General features: G+C 47.6%; 1 protein-coding gene across 1 annotated transcript in view; it reads left to right on the plus strand.

Annotated features, from left to right (window-relative positions):
- TULP4 (TUB like protein 4) overlaps positions 1–20,699 on the plus strand; it is a 133,840-nt gene extending 113,141 nt beyond the window's left edge. Inside the window, 11 exon segments of the mRNA XM_086632009.1 lie at positions 163–387; positions 3,632–3,866; positions 4,364–4,508; positions 5,984–6,128; positions 8,367–8,460; positions 10,335–10,478; positions 16,515–16,782; positions 16,784–16,801; positions 16,803–17,022; positions 17,024–19,069; positions 20,583–20,699. Coding sequence (XP_086488135.1) covers positions 163–387; positions 3,632–3,866; positions 4,364–4,508; positions 5,984–6,128; positions 8,367–8,460; positions 10,335–10,478; positions 16,515–16,782; positions 16,784–16,801; positions 16,803–17,022; positions 17,024–19,069; positions 20,583–20,699 — 3,657 coding nt within the window.
- Positions 20,700–21,127: the final 428 nt, after the last annotated feature.

Here is a 21,127-nt window from a genome sequence, read left to right on the forward strand (position 1 = left end):
TTATTGCTGGTTTCAGATGTTCTCATTCTTCTCCTTCTTTTAAGTTTCTGGGTGACTCAGGGTAACCTGATCAGTGCTGAATTCATGTGATCACTTGCTGTGCAACGTTGTTGGAGAAAGCACGGGCTCTTTTGAAGTTGTACCCTTTTCCTCTCCGTGCAGCGTCCCATCATCTCGATCTGTTGGGGTCACCGGGATTCGCGCCTGCTGATGGCTTCTGGACCCGCTTTGTACGTTGTCAGAGTGGAGCACAGGGTCTCCAGTCTGCAGCTGCTGTGCCAGCAGACCATCGCTAGCTGCCTGCGGGACGACAAGGATATCAGCAAGCTGACCCTGCCCCCTCGGCTCTGCTCGTACCTCACCACTGCCTTTATACCAACAATCAAGGTAAAGTGGAAGAAATGCGTGTGTGTGTGTGTGTGTGAGGAAGATTTTGTAGATTTCATAGATTTCTAGGTTGGAAAAGACCTTAGAGATCATCCAGTCCAACCATCCCTAATCCCCATTAAACCATATCCTCAAGTAGATCATCCACCCTATTCTTAAACACATCCAGGGATGGGGACTCAACCACCTCCCTGGGCAGCCTATTCCAGTGGCTGACAACCCTTTCAGAGAAGAAATACTTCCTAACATCCAACCTGAATCTCCCCTGACTAAGCTTATGCCCATTTCCTCTTGTTCTGTCACTCATCACTAATGTAAAGAGCCCTTCCCCCACCTCCCCACCATCTTTTCTCAAGTATTTATAGGCCGTAATCAGGTCTCCCCTCAGCCTCCTCTTCTCCAGGCTAAACAGCCCCAACTCCCTCAGCCTCTCTTCATAAGTTTTATTTTCCAGCCCCTTGACCAGTTTAGTCGCCCTTCTCTGGACTCGCTCCAGGAGCTCAATATCTCTCTTAAAGCGAGGGGCCCAAAACTGGGCACAATATTCCAGGTGCGGCCTCACCAGTGCCGAGTACAGGGGCAGGATCACTTCCCTGCTCCTGCTGGTCACACTATTCTTGATACACGCCAGTATCCCATTGGCCTTTTTGGCCACCTGGGCACACTGCTGGCTCATATCAAGCCGGTAGTCAACCAAGACCCCCAGGTCCTTCTCCGCCAGGCGGCTCTCCAGCCACTCCTCCCCGAGCCTATAGCGATGCTTGGGGTTTTTATACCCCAAGTGAAGGACTCTGCCCTTGGCCTTATTAAAGCTCATGCCATTGGCCTCAGCCCAAGGAAAGGGTTGCTTGATCCTCCCTGGAGGTGTTCAAGGCCAGGTTGGACAGAGCCTTGAGCAGCCTGATCTAGTTGAGAGGCGTCCCTGCCCATGACAGGGAGGTTGGATTACATGATCTCTAAGGTCCCTTCCAGCCTATGTCATTCTATGATTCTGTGATTCCCTCCCACGGTGCTCCTAAGTGACAATGGATGAATTATAAGATATTGTAAGTGTCATAATTATCATTTTAAAAGCTTGATTAAGGGTCATTCCTGTGCTCTTCAAAAGCCCACTGAACCGTTTGGTGCCTATTAAAATCTGAAAAGAAGGCTCACGCTTGCTGATCTGCATTATTCCATGGGGATGGTCTTTCCAATGACATCCCAAGGGTACAATATGCTGGTGACTCACAAAGACTTCTGAAGAAGCTGGCGCTCACGGTAATACCGTGTCACAGTTATTGGAGAGATTCAGAGTGGTAGAACTGTTGCCTCCCTACTTGTTACATGAACCTTCATATTGCTAGAAAAGTTGTACTTGAAGCTTGTGGCTGTCCAGATATTTCTACTGCCAGTGGGTTCTGCTAACCTTACGGCTCCAAGATGCTATGGAAAAATGAACCAGATGTTACGCCTTTTCCTGTACCACTAGCAGAGCCATCTGCTCTACCTCTTGTTTCATGGCTTTGCCCTCAGTGGCATCTCAGGATGTCCAGACTCTTTATCACAGCCTGTAAAGCAGAGCATTAGCTGGTAAATGCCGGATGTTCAAACATCCATTTTTGTGTTACGTATTTTTGGGGTACGTGTTACAGCGTTCTCTTGAGCCCGTTTCAGGTCCCTGTTAAAACAATGCAGAGCTGGAATAACTAATTTGAAATCGGTGGAGTTGGTCCAACTTAAATGAGAACAAATTATGCCTATAAAATAATGATTCAGCACTGCTCCATTTGGGTACCGCTCATCAGGGCAATTTGTGCCACTGTGAAACATCTCATTTGCCAGGGAAGAACAAATGCCTTGCGGTAACCATAACTCCTTGATCTCCAAAGATGCAGAGCATTTCACAGACCAGTGGTTCTCAGTTCTTTCTGGCACGCCTGTTTCTCCCCAAAATGCTTTCCATGTTGTCCCAGAGCCACCCCTGCAGCTCTCTAGAGCATCGGTGCCATTTGCCTGGCTGTTAGGGAAGGCAGGGGAGGGGAAGGGATAGGAAGGGATGGGATAGGGTGGGATGGGATGGGATGGGATGGGATGGGATGGGATGAAGGCAGCAGTTGGCTATAGCAGGGCTGGGAGCCATGACGGGATCAGAGAGGCAGAGGCAGTGCAGGGGCATGCCAGTGCCAACATCCCTTCTGTCCCCTCCTAGAGGGAACACCAGGGTGGGGAGCAGTCGTGGGGCTGTGTAGCTGAGTTGCTGAAGCAGGTTGCCCAGAAGCCAGGTGTCCCTACTGTTTCATGGGTGCTTCTGGAGCCTCCTCAGCACTGCTTTATACTTTATCCTGGCTCTCCCCTAGGCACATACTCCCAAATACACTGTCAGCCATGCCTCCAGTGCCTGGCAAGGCATCCTCTTCCCTGCGTACATTCCTTTTCTCCACGTACATTCCTCTTCCTCATCCAGCTTGAGAACTTCATTATAGATCTGTCTTCAGCCCATATCCATCTCACCAGGTTAAGAAAGCTTGGGTTTTCCCCTACATTTTTTTTAATATATATTTTTATTTTGAAAGAGACTGTGTTGACTCGTACACATTAGTAGTATTTGTGTCATACAGGCTATATTGTCCTCAACAAAAGCAGTCCAGCTGCTTTAGGACTGAGCTCCTCATGGATTAATATGGTGTGCTGGCAACCAGGGCAAGGTAACCCACCCTGAGCTTTGTACTCCTGTTCCGCCACACCGCACACAAATATGCCCATCATGTGTTTGGAAGGATGTAAGAGGTACAAGCTTCTTCCAGAGCTGACAGCATTGTAGCACAGCAGCGTAGCATGTTCCAGTAGTAACCAGGAATGAGAACCTGAGCTGCTTCAGTTCACTTGGAGGACCAGCAAGAGACAAGATACTTAGACTTGACCACATTACCCAGGTTAAAAGAGAAGTTTGTGATAGAGCCAGGACTGGAATAGAGGTTTGTTGTCTAATTCAGTGCTGTAACCACAGGTCCAACCTTCCTCTCTGATGTAACTAGTTGTAGTTTTCTGTTCACAGCTGCTTTTGGCCTAACTAAACAATACACAGCCACTGTCTTGCGTGTGGGTCCTGCATAACTCACGCAGTAACCTGGACTAATCTTGACCTGCCAGGTTAGAGTTGGCATCAAATTCAGTTAGTTGTGTTGGGATTAAGTCACCACGGGAAAAAAAAACCCTAATAACCTACAGGAAACTTTCTCTTTCCTTCCTTCGTTTAATTAAGCCTCCTATCCCAGACCCAAACAATATGAGAGATTTCGTCAGCTACCCAACAGCTGGTAACGAACGGCTTCACTGCACGATGAAGCGGACAGAAGATGACCCAGAGGTTGGTGGTCCGTGTTACACTCTGTACCTGGAATACCTTGGGGGGCTGGTGCCTATCCTGAAAGGACGTCGTATCAGCAAGTTGCGGCCGGAGTTTGTTATCATGGATCCTAAAACGGATGGCAAAGCAGGTAGAATTGAACTGTTGCTCTGTATAAGAAATGATTTAGAAAGACTTTAGATGTTAAATCCTCGAGGGTTGAAGAAAATCTGTATATGCAACATGGAAGGGGGCATATGATTATTTTTTTCTGATGTGAAAAAAATCTTGAGTGTGACTTAGGCTCAAGCCTCGCAAATTATACCGTGCTGTCCTCTGTTTTACAAAAGGGAACTTCTTGTATTTTGAATGGTGGGGAGTAGATTGCTAATTAGCAGAAAATATTCTTTAGCCTCAATTTTGAAGTCAATTGAATGCTCTTCCCCCCTCTGAATCGTGTTCACTTGAGTTGGAACCGTTGGAGGTTTGGAGTTTATACTAGGCAGGGTGAAGAACAGTTAATTATCGCTGATAGTTTGATCTCAGCTGATGCCTGTGGATTGGATTTACGCTTCTGATGACTGAGAGCTGTAACTGATATCAGTTTTCTGAAGCAGCACTTATATTTTCTGGGGCCTGTCTTGATAGATGAAATCTATGGAAACAGCTTGATTTCCACTGTGATTGACAGCTGCAACTGCTCGGACTCCAGTGACATCGAACTGAGCGATGACTGGGCAGCAAAGAAATCTCCCAAAATCAGTCGAGCTAGCAAATCACCCAAACTCCCCAGGTAATAATTTCTTGGATATTTCTTCTTTTTTCACCAGGTTTTCTTCTTTTCTTTTTTCTTTTATTTTTTTAAAAAACACTGTCTTGACATCTCATAAAATTAAAAGCAAACTCCTTTGGGCAGACAGGAGTCTTCCGGAGGAGTGGGTCCTCTACGGTGCGCAGTTCTGGGGTGATCTCAGAGACTGATGTCAAGGTGGACTTTGGGGAAGGTCCTGGGGCAAAAGGTAATGAGAAACAGCAGGGCACCACTTCTCCCCAAGCAATCTCGAAGAAGGATTTTATAAAGTCTCCCACCACTGCCTCTGCCAAGTGTAAACTCTTGCCACTGTAGGATGTATTTTATCCTTCAGACAATCTGTGGTTTTACCTCCTCTGTGCTTAGGGTCCCTGGTCTAGTTAAAGCCTTTCTTAAGGGTTTTTTTCAAATCCCTAAGGCCTTGCATAGGTGGCATAGATCCTGGCACAGATCCTGACATAGGCAGCACTGCTGCTGTGGTGACCTTGCAAGGGAGTCTCAGCAAAGAGATCCTCCTAAACACTGGGTTGACGAGCTTCTGTAACGATATGCAAAATAAACTTGTTATTTGTCTGGTTGCTTTCCTCCCAGCTCTTTATGATATTCGTTATGTACACAGAAGGAACCCTCCATCTGCACAGAGCCCCACTGGTGGCTGTGGTGCTTCCCGTAGGCATTGATATCTGTCTGCCAGCTTCATGTTAAGCCATCACCTGATGCCTTCTAGGTGACCTCTCACTTCTCCAAAGACCTTATATTATGAGCTTGTCCCAGTATGAGGCAACGAAAATGCATCCCTTTATACGTGAACATGATGTGTGAAATACCAACGTTTTAGATGAGTAGAACTTGACAAAAGAACCAGCAGTTCCTGAGCCTAAAACTGAAATGGCACAGGAAAAAACAGCTCTCCTGTGTCCTTGCTTTTCTGAGAGCATACTTTTGAAATGTAACTTGTTCGTTTTTTTTTTCTCTACCAGAGAGCTTTTTCAGGTGCTTAATCTCTTATTCATGACCCTCTTTGTATAGTGGGAAGTAGGAATAATTTTGGCTTAGGGTAAGAGCACCGACGAAGTTCGTGGAGCCCTGGTTTGCTGTACTAACGTGGAGATCTGCCAGCCGAGGTGGCACGTTGCCGTTTCTCGAGGCTTTGCTCAAAGTCTCCATGGCTGAAATAGCTCAGTCCTACACCTTCTTGTAGATTAGTGGAGGATATATTGTATCTGGCAGAACTACTGTAAGATTTGTTAAATGAATCGGAAAGCATCCGGTCAGAGTTCCTGCAAGTGTGGAAGGCCTTCTGAATCTCCAAATTTGACCTGTAACTCTCCACCCTGTACACTCTACAGTTTTCAGCAGTCACTGAGAGGACACCAGTTGTCTTGATGACATCCATACGTGCAAAGACATGATTTTTGTATGCTTGTTGATGTTTCCAATTATCACTTTATATGCAGAATCAACATAGAAGCTCGCAAATCTCCAAAGATGTCCCGAGCTGCGCAGGAGATATCAAGATCGCCAAGGTTACCAATAAGGAAACCTTCTATTGGTTCACCAAGCCTAACCCGAAGGGAGTTTCCTTTAGAAGATATTACTCAGGTATTGTGCACGTTGTTACCAGACCTGGGTCCAGATGCATCTCCTTCAGAGGCAGCAAGTTGTGCTATAGATCCAATGATCACCAATAAGAAATTTTTGTTGAATTACAGTAACTAGATGGAACAACTAAAGAATTGCATCTTCCAGATCAATATTAATGTTCGAAAATGTCAATGGAATATCAGGCATTGTTTGATAAATCCTAGCACCACTAACTTCTGTCAATGTGAATCCATGTGAGAGGTTTTATTCTAGGTGATCTTGTTGGCTATTTGAAAGTGTATGTGAAAATGCTTCTTACTCAGTTTCTCAGAGCTGTCCTAGTGCCACCATGGTTTCTGCGCTGCTAGGAATTGCTGAGATAAAGAAATGCTTGCTTCAGAGGGCCACGTGTTCTCTGTTTCATAGTTCATAGAATAGTTTGGGCTGGAAGGGACCTTTAAAGATCGTCTAGGCCAACCCCCCTGCAATGCGCAGGGACATCTTCAACTAGATCAGGAACGTGGAACATCCTTAATTGGAAAGAAGGCAAGGAATTAGTTGTGTGGTGTTGTGGACGTGCTGGAGGGAAGGGATGCCATCCAGAGGGACCTTGACAGGCTGGAGAGGTGGGCCTGTGAGAACCTCATGAAGTCCAACAAGGCCAAGTGCAAGGTCCTGCACGTGGGTTGGGGCAATCCCAAGCACAAGTACAGGCTGGGCGGAGAATGGATTGAGAGCAGCCCTGAGGAAAAGGACTTGGGAGTGCTGGTGGGTGAGAAGCTCAACACGAGCCGGCACCGTGCGCTGGCAGCCCAGAGAGCCAACCGTGTCCTGGGCTGCATCCAGAGCAGCGTGGGCCGCAGGGCGAGGGAGGGGATTCTGCCCCTCTGCTCTGCTCTGTGAGACCCCCCCTGGAATACTGTGTTCAGCTCTGGAGTCCCCAGCACAAGAAGGACATGGAGCTACTGGAGCGGGTCCAGAGGAGGCCACGGAGATGATCCGAGGGCTGGAGCACCTCTGCTATGGAGCCAGGCTGAGAGAGTTGGGGCTGTTCAGCCTGGAGAAGAGAAGGCTCCGGGGTGATCTTATTGCAGCCTTCCAGTACCTAAAGGGGCTACAGGAAAGCTGGAGAGGGGCTTTTTACAAGGGTGTGTAGTGACAGGACAAGGGGCAATGGCTTTAAACTGAAAGAGGGGAGATTTAGATTTGATATAAGGAAGAAATTTTTCACTGGGAGGGTGGTGAGGCACTGGCACAGGTTGGTCAGAGCTAAATTGTGGCTGCCCCATCCCTGGAAGTGTTCAAGGCCAGGTTGGATGAGGCTTTGGGCAACCTGGTGTAGTGGAGGGTGTCCCTGCCCATGGCAGGGGGGTTGGAACTGGATGATCTTTGAGGTCCCTTCCAACCCAAACCATTCTGTGATTCTATGATTCTTACAGCCCACTACTTACCTGGTTTAGGAACAGCAGAGGAGATATTGTATTGTTGTAAGGAATTAGCACTTTGTGCTTTTTGTGGTGTTCGTGTTCTGTGGGTAAATGAAACTTAGCAGGCTGTAGAACTGTCGGGATCACATATTTTATGAATACCAGCCCACATTCTTTTAATTTTGTTTTGTTTCCTTTCAGTTGCTTTTTTCTGCTCTGTTGTTTCACTTTTTCTTTTGTATTGAAACATTCCAGGTCACTTACACAGCAGTGGTCGGTAGGACCAAAAGTCCTTTGAATAGGGCAGGAAACCAGAAGCTTAGATCCTGCTGCTGATAGGACAGCGTAACTCTCCGCCTTTGAGAAAATCTCTTGGTCTTTCAGACCCATAATTTGATCACCATGGAAGCAGTGGTTTGGGAAGCTGCTTTGGAAGGTCCAGGAAAAATACATTTGTCATTATGAGTAATTAATTTCTGACTTATTTATTGTTCTTTGAAGTGACTCGTAAGCATAGAAGCAAAGGGCAGGGTGTGTTACTTTTTGAAATACAGAACAGCCCCACTCTTGTGGAAGTTCTTCAACAGCTCTGATCAGCCTATGTGGCTGTTTTATACCTCATTTCTGATGGTGTTCACATCTCAAAATGAGACTTCTTAATGGCTGGGGATAGCACTTGCTACAGAGGCACCTTAGGCTGTTTCAATAAAATAAAACCAAGAGAAGCTGAAATGATTATCACTTGAAATAGCTCGATTGTTCTGTAGGTTTTTATTAGAGCTTGATGTAGATTTTATTAGGTGAAAATGATCTTGGTTTTGCTTTGCAGCACAACTACCTTGCTCAGGTCACATCTAATATCTGGGGAACGAAATTTAAAATTGTGGGTTTGGCTGCTTTCCTACCAACTAACCTTGGTGCAGGTAAAAGTAAACTCTATTGATTTTTTGCACGTCAAACTCTTTCTAACAAACAACAGACTTATGCCATGTGATTCTTTTTAAGTGATCAAAAGTCTTCTTTAACAAAGCACTTATTTTCTGTGGACAGTAGGAATTAGATTTTACAAAATTCACTGTAATTAAAAGAGATTAAAATCTATAAATACAATAATGAGGTGATCAATAAAATGTTAAAAGTCTCAGCTGTGAAAGATTAATTAACAGTCAAGCCCAGACCTTTTTTTTTTTTTTTTTTTACAGTTTATTTGAACAAAACTAAAATGAATAAAGAAATTTTTTGCAAGAAGACTATGAAAATGGCAGGGTTTAAGTTACTGTAATAGAAATATTTTTAAAACTCAACTTTTTGTAGCCATTTAGCAACTAAATATACCAGAATAATGTTAAAAAAGCTCTTGCAGCATCACGCTCCAGATTCTTCAAGTCAGTGCATGGCCTCATCATATGGTTGTCTTGCTGGAGCAGCAGTAATTTGGTAGCTTTCATTAAAAGTCACAGTTGTCTAGTCTCTTGACCTTCTTCTGTGTGTGCCATTTGTCCCTAGACAGTCCTGTTGGAAGGAGGAAGGCGAAGTAAAGACCAGGGTACCACCTAGCAGAACTGAGCTCTGAATTGAAATAGTAATGCAAGTATATAAGATATATAATGCAAGATATAAGAAAGAAATTTTTCACTCTGAGGGTGGTGAGGCACTGGAACAGGTTGCCCAGAGAAGCTGTGGCTGCCCCATCCCTGGAAGTGTTCAAGGCCAGGTTGGATGAGGCTTTGGGCAACCTGGTGTAGTGGAGGGTGTCCCTGCCCATGGCAGGGGGGTTGGAACTGGATGATCTTTAAGGTCTCTTCCAACCCAAACCATTCTATGATTCTAAGTATGGGAGTTTTACAAAACAACTGTGTTGCATCCTGTAGTTAGGTCAGGACTACGTAACGATGCCCTGAATGCAGAATTAGTTAAATAGATATATTTTGTGGCTATATAGACCACTGTTGGGCAAGAGATGGAATCGCAGCTGCTGGGGAGAGGACCTTCTCTGGCCCAACCTCCAGGCAAAGGTTGTCCTTTCAGGATGTTGTCACCCTGGGGACAACCAGTGCTACTAAAATAGGGCAGTGATGCCTTCTACTTAATAAAGTGTTATGGAAACCCTCAGGTTTGTTCCAGCCACTTTTTTTTTTTTTTTCAAGTAATTTGTGAATTTCTGACATCTGCATTTGCAATTATTGTCAAAAGATAGTGTAAGAATGACCCTACTGGTTCAGGCCAGAGGTCATTGTAATTCTCTCATTATCAGTGACAGATACGTAGGGAAGGATGTAAGTGTAGAGTAAGTGCATGGTGATACTTCCTTCAAATGTCCTCCCAGACTCCAGTGGTTTGGGTCTCAGGGACTTCCTGAGCCAGGAGGGGTTTCTTTGTAGGTGGTAACCCTCAACAGATTTCCTTCCTGAGAGCTTTCCAGTTTTCCCCTAAACTCATAAAAGCTGGTAGCATCCTGTGGTGAAGAGTTCCAAAAGTAGAATGGAAAAATTATTTTCCATCCCTAAAAATAGATGTGAACATGCAATAAAGTAATTAATTATTTCTACAAATTAACTACGGAGATGCTGCTTCTATTTAAGGAGAAATAGCTGAAAGGAACAATCCATTCTCTCCTGTTTATGCAAAGTGTTACATAGTGATTTGGCTAAGAATGGCCCGTACAGGCATTTGGTCATTAGTAAATTATATAAAAATAGCCATTACCTTTCTGGCTGCTTTGAATTGCTTCTTCTGTAGCTTTAGGTGCTCTTTGTGTAACAGATTTTTTTTATTTCTTGTTATACTCTGTCCCCAGTAATATATAAAACCAGTTTGCTGCATCTTCAGCCCAGGCAGATGACGATATATCTCCCAGAAGTGCGGAAGATTTCGATGGACTACATTAACCTGCCTGTCTTTAATCCAAATGTTTTCAGTGAAGATGAAGATGATTTACCAGGTAAGGAGGAGCTGGAGCACTGCCATGTTATGGGTTAAGCTTCAATGGGAGACAGAGAAGTTGTGTCACTAGCCCCTTCTGGTAAACAAATCAATCGAAATCCCTGAGCCTGATGGGGTCCTGTAGAACTGAATTAGAACAAGGCCACACCTGGAGTACTGGGTCCAGTTTTGGGCCCCTCACTTCAAGAAGGACGTTGAGGTGCTGGAGTGGGTTCAGAGAAGGGCAACAAAACTAGTGAAGGGTTTGGAGAACTTGTCCTGTGAGGAGCAGCTGAGGGAGCTGGGACTGGTCAGTCTGGAGGAGGCTCAGGGGGGACCTTCTCGCTCTCTACAATTCCCTGAAAGGGAGTTGTAGGGAGATGGGGGTCGGTCTCTTCTCCCACGTTAGGAATGACAGGACAAGAGGGAATGGCCTCAAGTTGCGCATGGGGAAATTTAGGTTGGATATCAGGGAAAATTTCTTTCCAGAGAGGGTTGTGAAGTATTGGAACAGGCTGCCCATGGAGGTGGTGGAGTCCCCATCCCTGGAGGTGTTTAAAAACCGTGTGGATTTGGTGTTGAGGAAGATGGTTTAGGGACCCTGACAGTGCAGGGTGAACGGTTGGACTCGATGATCTTGAGGGTCTCTTCCAACCAGACGGTTCTACGATTCTATGATTTAATATATATGACAGACACTTTTATAAAACAGATGGGTAACATAATCCATATAGAGCTGCTGAGTTTCAAGTTCATTGGAAAATTAGTCATCTATTTAGTTCATGAAGAACTCTCTGTAGACTGAAGCCTTGCGTTCTGCATCTTTGTAGGACAGAGTTGTCATGTGTTGGAAGCCCAAAAGGGTCCTTCTTGTGACCTGATGGCTGCAAAGCACAGCCTGCTGTTAGGACCTCAGGTTGGAGGGCAGGTTCCTGTAAAACTCAGCTACCCTTTGAGAAGTGATAAATGCCCGTTTGGATTTTTATCAATACTAAATCTTAAAGAAAGGCTAAAATAATAAAGTAGCCTATAAACAAGGGGGGAGATCAGGAGGACATTTCTCATTTCACTGAGATGGAAGGTAGCAAAAGATTCAAGCAGTGCAGGGAGGGCTTGGGTGCAGGTGATGTGAACGTGGCAGGTAAAAGGACTGGAAGTACTCAGGACCTCCTCCATTAAAAAAAAAAATATCATCATGCCTCTAAAATTAACAAGTAATAGACAAGAAGATAAATTAATACATTTTCAGAATTTTCACATCAGTGAGGGATTCCCGTTGCCAGGTCACAGGTTTTTGGAACTACAGGAGTGGCCGTCACGCCAGGACCATTTAAGGAGGAAGGGGTGTGAGCACTGCAAAGCAATTAAGGCTCATGCTAGAGTTTATTGAAGTAAATTGAAATATTCCAATGATTTCAGACCAAATTTTGACTGCTGAAAGCACCTAAGCTTGTGTCTGACCCAAGCATCAGAGTAGTCCTCTAGACTTCTAAAAAAAATTCTCGTATGCTTCAAATGAAGCCCATTCTTTCATGGTTTGGGGCTTGGCTTGCCTAATTTATGTCTGCATAATATTCATCTGTAGGATCTGAAGAAAATAATAGAGACATTGATGCTGATATATATTATATATAGGAAGCACTCAACATTTTCTATTACGAAACATGATCCAAGCTGACAAAATAATACAAAAAATTAAGTAGAAAAAAAAATAATATAAAGTTTTTGCATCCCTTCCTGACAATTGGATTAGATCTGCAAAATCAATTCCTTTTCTATTATTAAAAGAGCTGAAATGGTACTACGAATTGCAGGTTGGTGAACACCACATCAATATAGGGAAACTTATTAGAGAGTTTTTGTTACAGCTCTTTGAGAAGGCTAGTAAAACAGTCGTGCTCTCCTGCCCTCCACAACAGCCTTCCTCTTCTTGTCCACTTTTTTCTTTCTAGTTTCTTCTGAAAACTCATTTCTGACTTGGGGAATGGAAGCTACTTAAATCTTCAAAAACATTTTTGAGGATATTGTTTCTTAAAGCCTGCATATAAAGGCAAAAAGTGCCATATATTAATGGGAAAAAACGTTGCAGTGTAAGTAATGATTACATGATAAATTAAAAAAAAAACATAGCAGAAAGCTGCTCTTGGGCAGTGGAATGTTAATAGTGAGGTACTCGTGGGACAGGTGCTTTTTAATGCAGTCAGTAAACATTTGGCAAGGCAAATGGACAGTGAATTGATTTAACTTGCAAATTATGCTAACAAATCAATTAAAAACCATTGGAGAAATGAAAAAAAAACATTGGATTTTAACACTTTGGGATGTGAAGCAGCACTGTGACGAATGAGATTTTATTTGCTAAGGCACTTAATAGCCATGACAGCAGCATTCTGGGTTGCTCAAGCCAAGCTACAACAGTTAAACCTCAAGGTCTGGAGAATAAATTGCTGGCCTGCAGCATCAGGATGAAGGCACAGCGTGCCAGCCAAGCACTGAACCATGTGCCTTAGGGTCAGTTAAGTTTAGCTGCTGGCCATCTTCTAAAGGAACAACCTGTTACCCTAAAACCTGGAGTTCGTTCACCCGGTGTGCAATATGCCAATCCACACAGAGTGGAGGTGTTTTCTTTTATTGCATATATATGTGTATATATGACTGTATATATATGGTGCCTGTCCAGGACAGAACACCAGAGTTATAGAATCATAGAATCACAGAATGGTTAGGGTTGGTAGGGACCTCAAAGATCATGGAATCACAGAATGGTTTGGGTTGGAAGGGACCTCAAAGATCATCTAGTTCCAACCCCCCTGCCATGAGCAGGGACACCCTCCACTACACCAGGTTGCCCAAAGCCTCATCCAACCTGGCCTTGAACACTGCCAGGGATGGGGCAGCCACAGCTTCTCTGGGCAACCTGTGCCAGTGCCTCACCACCCTCCCAGTGAAAAATTTCTTCCTTAGATCCAATTTAAATCTCCCCTCTTTCAGTTTAAATCCATTGCCCCTTGTCCTATCACTGCATGCCCTTGTAAAAAGTCCCTCTCCAGCTTTCTTTTAAGTACTGGAAGGAATTCCAAAGTTCCAAGATTTCCAAATCAACAGTTATTTATACCCAAAACATTAACATATTCATTATTCTAATACACATATATTATTATTCTGTTAAACGATTGGTTAAAGTTTCTTCACTTAGGATGCAAATCCGAACACACACTCAGTTTCCTCCTTCTTTTGTTCTCTTTTGAGTAGGTGGTACCATTTGGTACGTGGTCAGTGAGTCGGTGGTCACGATCTCCCCCTGCCAGAACTACCTTTCCTTTACCCAGGCAGTTCCAGGCTGTTCTTTCTGGTTTGCTGACCACACTTGGTATTTATCACCCAGGGAAGCTTTGTGTATGGGTTGTTGTTTAGTACAAACCACATTGCCAAGTGGTCTGTTATTGGCTTTTCTATTCTAGGTGAACCATCAACTTGTTCTACAGGGTGGGGTTTTACAGAGTTCCATTCAACAGCACTGGTTGTTAAGAAAACATTTAACTGGTTTGATTTCATTGTAACAAAACTACCATAAAAATTTGCCAGCATAGCCACAAACCTGTGTGTACCCCTAGCACGTTTGTGACTGAGGCTGATAAAAGCCTAATGCTATTAAAAATGTAATCACAGGGCATAGGTAGATGACTAGCATTTTAATTAGAAATTAATTAGGAACTGGGCAGCAGCTGGAGGAATCCTGACTAATGGATCCCTTGCCAGATCTGGTTTTGCAAATGACAGGTTTCCACAGAATTTGGCATCCTTAAATGATCCTGGATGCTACTGTAGGATCCTGAATACTATTCTAGTCTTTTCCTGCCATAAAGCTAGTGGTGCAATTTGCTTATCGTAGTTGGTGATTTTTGTACAGGAAAACTAATAAAGAATCTGCAAGATTTTGGGGGCTGTTCAGCCTGGAGAAGAGAAGGCTCCGGGGGGATCTTATTGCAGCCTTCCAGTACCTAAAGGGGCTACAGGAAAGCTGGAGAGGGGCTTTTTCCAAGGGCGTGTAGTGACAGGACAAGGGGCAATGGCTTTAAACTGAAAGAGGGCAGATTTAGATTGGATAGAAGGAAGAAATTTTTCACTGGGAGGGTGGTGAGGCACTGGCACAGGTTGCCCAGAGAAGTTGTGGCTGCCCCATCCCTGGCAGTGTTCAAGGCCAGGTTGGATGAGGCTTTGGGCAACCTGGTGTAGTGGAGGGTGTCCCTGCCCATGGCAGGGGGGTTGGAACTGGATGATCTTTGAGGTCCCTTCCAACCCAAACCATTCTGTGATTCTATGATTCTTGACTTCTTTTCTGCTTATACAGTATTTACTCTTTTCCTGCATTATTGTGTTCCTTCTTGTCTTGACTTCTGCACCTGTACTTGGTTCCAGTGTCCTCATTTCCCGGCCTTGCTGCAGCTTTTCAGTGGAATCCTGTTCCTGTTGGAATCACTCTAACCACTTTTTGCAAAAAGAATTGCAAGCAATTGGAGCGAGCTCCATACTTCTGCTTAAAATCACCAGAATTGCTTCTTGCCTCACTGTCCCGTGTTCACCACCCCATATGGGAAACTTCTCCTATATTCATCTGCTTCTTTTCACATTTCTCATTGGAACCTGGAACAATTGGAATTGTCCAAACATTGATGCTGAAGTTGCCCGGACTACGGTGCACGCTTCTTGAATATTTCTGGCTTCCCCTTTATTTCCTCAAATCTTTTCCTTGCGAAATTTCTTTTGAGAACTTTTGTAAGTTTTATCTGTATTTCATTCCATTGCGTTCCACTCTCTCTGTTTCATCTTCCTTCTTTTTGTGTTACTGGTTGCTTTGCCATTTGCTGTACATAAGGGCTAATAATACTTCCCTTTTCCCAACTTTTGTCTGTATTATCCAGTTTTCCTAAGCTCATTGAGTCTGAGGATGTTATACTAGGTATTTATACAGTGCCTTTAGTGCAGGTCTTCCACTTTTTTTTTGTTTCTTCTACTGCTTGCTTTTTCTTTTTTTTTTTTTGTTCTCGGGTGACAATAGTCATCAAACATCTAAGTCAAAGCTTTTAGAATTGCTATCAGATCGGGGCAGGCTCGAGGAGCATCGTTTCATCTTCCTCCAGAAGCTTGGTCCCACTTTCAGTGCCCGTTACCCCCCTGCACGCGTGACTGCCGCAGTCCCCACCATCCCGCAGCCTCTCGCCCCGCTGGGCCACGGGCCGGGGCGGCCCCTGCGGTGCAGGCGGGTGACTGAGTCTTGCATCTGGGTAAGAACAACCCCACGTACCACTACAAGTTGGGGACTGAACTGTTGGGGAGCAACACAGGGGAAAGGGACCTGGGGGTGCTGGTGGACAGCAGGATGGCCATGAGCCAGCAATGTGCCCTTGTGGCCAAGAAGGCCAATGGCATCCTGGGCTCTATTAGAAGGGGTGTGGTTAGTAGGTCGAGAGAGGTTCTCCTCCCCCTCTACTCTGCCCTGGTGAGGCCACATCTGGAATATTGTGTCCAGTTCTAGGCTCCGCAGTTCAAGAAGGTCAAGGAACTGCTGGAGAGAGTCCAGCGCAGGGCCACAAAGGTGATGAAGGGAGTGGAGCATCTCCCTTGTGAGGAAAGGCTGAGGGAGCTGGGTCTCTTTAGCTTGGAGAAGAGGAGACTGAGGGGGGACCTCATTCATGTTTATAAATATGGAAAGGGTGACTGTCATGAGCCAGGATGGAGCCAGGCTCTTCTCAGTGGCATCCAATGACAGGACAAGGGGAAATGGACATAAACTGGAACACAGGAGGTTCCGCTTAGACATGAGGAAGAACTTCTTCCCAGTAAGGGGAACAGAACACTGGAACAGGCTGCCCAGAGAGGTTGTGGAGTCTCCTTCTCTGGAGATGTTCCAAACCCACCTGGATGCATTCTTGTGTGATCTGATGTAGGTGGTCCTGCTCCAGCAGGGGGATTGGACTAGATGCTCCTTTGAGGTCCCTCCCAACCCCTGACATTCCGGGATTCCGTGATTCTGTGACGCTGTTTTTCATTGCAGTGCCCGGCGCCCCCGGCGCCCCCGCCAGCAGCCCGCCCTGCACCGTCAACATCCCCATCGCGCCCATCCACAGCTCGGCCCAGGCCATGTCGCCCACGCAGAGCATCGGGCTGGTGCAGTCGCTGCTGGCCAATCAGAACGTGCAGCTGGACGTGCTGGCCAATCCGCCGGCGGAAGCGGGGGCCGAGGGGGCGGGACCCTTCCCGGGCGCGCCGGGCCGCTTCCCCGGCCCCGGGGCGGGGGTGCTGGCGGGGGGGGACCCGGGCCGCCCCGCCGCCGCCGCCGCTGCTCCCCCCCGTCCTCGCCCCGCCGCCCCCCCGCCCTCAGCCCGGCCGACCGCGAGCACGAGCCCCCGCCCAAGGCCAAGGCCCCGCGGCCGGCCCCGCAGCTGGCGGGGGAAGGCGACGCCGTCGTCTTCGGGGCCGCCCAGGAGCTGCAGCTGAACAAGATGAACCCCCCGCCGCCCTACCCCGGCACCCTCCCCGCCGCCGCCCCGCCGCCCCCCGCCCGTCCCGCCGCAGCCGCCCCTCGACCTCTGCTTGAAAAAGGGGGAGTTCTCCCTCTACCCGGCGGGGCACTACCAGCCGCCCCTGGGGTACGAGCGGATCACGACGTTCGACAGCAGCGGGAACGTGGAGGAGGTGTGCCGGCCTCGCACCAGGATGCTCTGCGCCCAGAGCACCTACACGCTGCCGGGGCCCGGCAGCTCGGCCACCTTGCGCATCACCGCCGCCGAGAAGAAGATGCAGCAGCCCTGCGCCAGCGCCACGCTGAACCGGCTGACGGTCCCCCGTTACTCCATCCCGACCGGGGACCCGCCGCCCTACCCCGACATCGCCAGCCAGCTGTCCCAGGGCAGGAGCGTCGCGCAGAGGCTGGACAGCAGTATCATTCACGCCACTCTGCGGAGGAACAGCAGAGAGGCAGCCCTGAAAATGGCTCAGCTGGTGGACGGTCAGAGAGCCACCTTGCAACTTCCCCCGAAAGCCAAGAGCAGCGTTGTGACGGCGCAGTACCAGCAGAGAGTACCCACCGCCCTGTACACCTGCAGCCAGTGCAGCAGCGGCAGCAACGCGAGTGCCGGTGGCGTGGGCAGCATCACTAGTGCCAGCGCTAGCAGCAGCACTTCTGGTATGGGTGGCATGAGACCTGATCTGAGCACAGGCAGCGGGTCCCAGCACAACTCCGTCATCGCTCACTCCGTCGGTACTTCGCCTCTGGCCTCCCAGTCCTCCTACAGCTTGCTGAGCCCTCCTGACAGTTCCCGCGATCGAGCGGATTACATCAACTCCGCCTTCACGGAGGACGAGGCCCTTTCTCAGCACTGTCCGGTGGAGAAGTCAATACGGCACGTACCCGTCTCCTTGACGGAGGCTGCCCTGGGTGTAAAACGGCCACCCCCCTACCAGTGGGACCCCATGGTGAGTGAAGAGATATGGGTTCCTCAGGAAAGGACATCTCAGAGCTCAGTGCCCAACCCTCTGAAACCTGCTCCTCTCATCATTGGTCAAGCTCAACATCTGGATATGTCTCGAGTGCCATTTGTTTCCCCCAAGTCTCCAACCAGTCCCACTGCCACTTTCCAGACGAGTTACGGGGTTGGAGTACCTTACCCAGGAAGCTACAGTGCCCCTCCCCTTCAGGGAATGCAGCCCCCCTGCTCCCCCAAAGAAGCTCTGGCCCCAACGCAGTTTGCACAGCAGGAGCCCACAGTTGTGCTTCAGCCAGGTTATCCATCCAACCTTTCCTATTGCCCCTTGCCACCCATGTACCCGGGAAGTAGCGCCTGCTCTAGTTTACAGCTGCCGCCGATCGCCTTGCACCCGTGGAGCTCCTACAGCACCTGCCCACCCATACAGAACCCCCAGGGCACCTTGCCCCCCAAGCCTCTCCTCGTGGTGGAGAAGCCGGTGATGTCTCCCCCGCCGGCAGAGCTGCAGGGCCACGTGGGCACAGAGGTGATGGTGGAGATGGCAGACACGTTCCAGGAGGTGCTCTCCTTGACGGAAAGCCCCGTTCCTCAAAGGACGGACAAATTCGGCAAGAAGAGCCGGAAGCGCCTGGACAGTCGAGCCGAGGAAGGGAACGTGCAGGCTATCACCGAGGGCAAGGTGAAAAAGGAGGCAAGGACGCTGACCGACTTCAACTCACTGATATCCAGCCCTCGTCTAGGGAGGGAGAAGAAGAAAGTCAAGAGCCAGAAGGACCAGCTGAAGTCCAAGAAGCTAAACAAGACAAACGAATTTCAGGACAGTTCAGAGAGCGAGCCAGAGCTTTTTATCAGCGGGGATGAACTGATGAACCAGAGCCAGGGCAGCAAAAAGGGTTGGAAAACCAAAAGGAGTTTGAGGACAGCCAGTGAGCTGGACGAATTCAAGTGCCGGAAGGCCAGCGAGAAGGAGGACGGGAGGCTGGGGAGCCAGGGCTTTGTGTACGTGATGGCCAACAAGCAGCCGCTGTGGAATGAGGCGACGCAAGTCTACCAGCTGGACTTTGGAGGGAGGGTGACCCAGGAGTCGGCAAAAAACTTCCAGATTGAGCTAGAAGGACGACAGGTAGGAGCGGGTGGCATATGCGGGCCGGGGCGGGGGGCGGGGGGTGGGAAAGCCATGCTTGTGTTAGCTGCTCTGTGAAAAAAACCTTTGCCACTCGATTGATTAAAAAACAGCCGTCAGAAGGTACAGGTTTAGAATGGAGGGTGAAGTTCAGCATCCTGGTGAGGTTTCGGTGAAAACACCGTCACGTCACACAGTCAAGCCCACAGTGTCCAGGTTTGGTTTGGCTCACTAACAACCGTTTCCAAACACTTTCTGGTCATCCAGAGCCAGACTTGGACTTCCTAACAGTGCTCTTGGTAAAAGCAAGAAAAAATACTTAAATTAACACAACAAATCTCCCCGACGGTAGCTGCGTTTGCCATCCGTAGTTGTGGGTGGCAGCTGGCTGAATGAGCACTGTTCCCTCCTTGTGATGCTCACAAAGGTCATCTAGTACACAGCTAAGGCAGAGACAACGTTAGGATCTCTCCGTGCCAAAATTTCCCCTTGTGAGTTACCAGTTTCCCCTGCTGAGACTGGTTCTTCATGCTGGAGGAGGGAGGCACTGACCCTCCCCAGAACAACGCACTCCTGGGCCACTTCTGAGCCACTTGTGGGTAGAGGGGTCTGTGGATACTTCAAGAAATCAAAACATTTAATTTTAGGCTCTCTCAACGTTGGCCTGGGTGGGAAGTGACTACACCGAACCCGGGCTGATAAGTGGTACCAATCAGCAGGACACTGGACTGAGACTGAGGAGACACATACTCATTTCGTTGTCCAGCTGTCCCATCTCTGTAAGTCACTTGATTTATTAAAGACATCAAGGCTCTCAGCTCCCTCTGATTTGACTCGGGAGTTAGGTGTCTTGAATACCCAAGAGGCATGACCAGTGGGTAGTCTCTTGGTTTTGTTGGTCTGTACCAACAGCTCATGAAAAAGGCAGCGAACAGAGGCATTGATACCCCTTTCTTCTTTGTTTCGATGGTGGTGGATTCATGCCTGTGGACAGCTGTGCAAAATCAGCCATGGGTTTTGTTGGTAGGAGAACAAAGCCTGACCTGGCGTGCAGACAGCCTCCACTCTAGCTCAAGGATCTTCACGATCTGGGCTTCTGACAAAGCACATGAAAAATCAGTAATAATAGACCAAACTTCAGAGATTCCCTGCAGAAGAACAACGGACAACCTGACTAGCCTGGCTTTACGTTTCAGACAGCTCCCACTGCCCCTTTGCTAGTTGGTTCTCAGTCTGATCACGTGCTAGTGAAGTTTGAACGTGCAGCTTACAGGCTATGAAGTGCTGGAGTCAGGGGATGGGTTGTTCCCCTTCCCTGAAAGCTCCTTTCTTGGAAAACAAAATCTCTTTTCCTGATGGGCTGACGGTAGGATCTCTCCAAGGGAGAGAATGGTATATTTTCCTGCAGGAAGCGTGGTGCTGGTGGCACGCACGTCTGCTGCGGTGTTTGGTGGTTCACTTTTTTTAACCTTCTTCTCTTTTTCCTTCCGTTCTCATCTCCCCTGCTTCCCAGGTGATGCAGTTTGGAAGGATTGATGGCAATGCTTACATTTTGGACTTTCAGTATCCGTTTTCCGCAGTGCAAGCCTTTGCTGTCGCTCTGGCTAATGTGACTCAACGCCTCAAATGAACAAGCAGAGACTGGAGAGAGGAAAATGTTGACCTTCTCACAAAGTCCAACCCGGAAAACGTCGGGGCAACCTGCTTTCGGTGCGCAGAGGTGCCTGGGAGCGAAGAAGGCAGTAAAACTGGAAAAGTCTCTTGGTGCCCAACAGAAGGGCATTAACTCTAATCTGTCATGGGGTGGAGGGTGGGGGGCTGTTTTCTGTTTTGTTTGTTTGTTTGTTTGTTTTCAGGTGGGTTTTTTTTTTTTTCCCTTTTTAAGCGTTGTGCTGGGTCTCAGAAAGAGCGGAGGGCTGAGAGCCGTTCGGTGTTACGTGGAGAAGTGTGGCTTTTGGCTTGTTGTGGTGGTTCTGCCGTGTTTGCTACAGTAGGTGATGTGAGCTCATAGGGGGGATTAAAAAAGACTGCTCTTTTTGATGGACTGCCTTATATCAT

Source organism: Tauraco erythrolophus, chromosome 2 (genome assembly GCF_009769465.1).
Source record: "Tauraco erythrolophus isolate bTauEry1 chromosome 2, bTauEry1.pri, whole genome shotgun sequence".
Classification (NCBI taxonomy): domain Eukaryota; kingdom Metazoa; phylum Chordata; class Aves; order Musophagiformes; family Musophagidae; genus Tauraco; species Tauraco erythrolophus.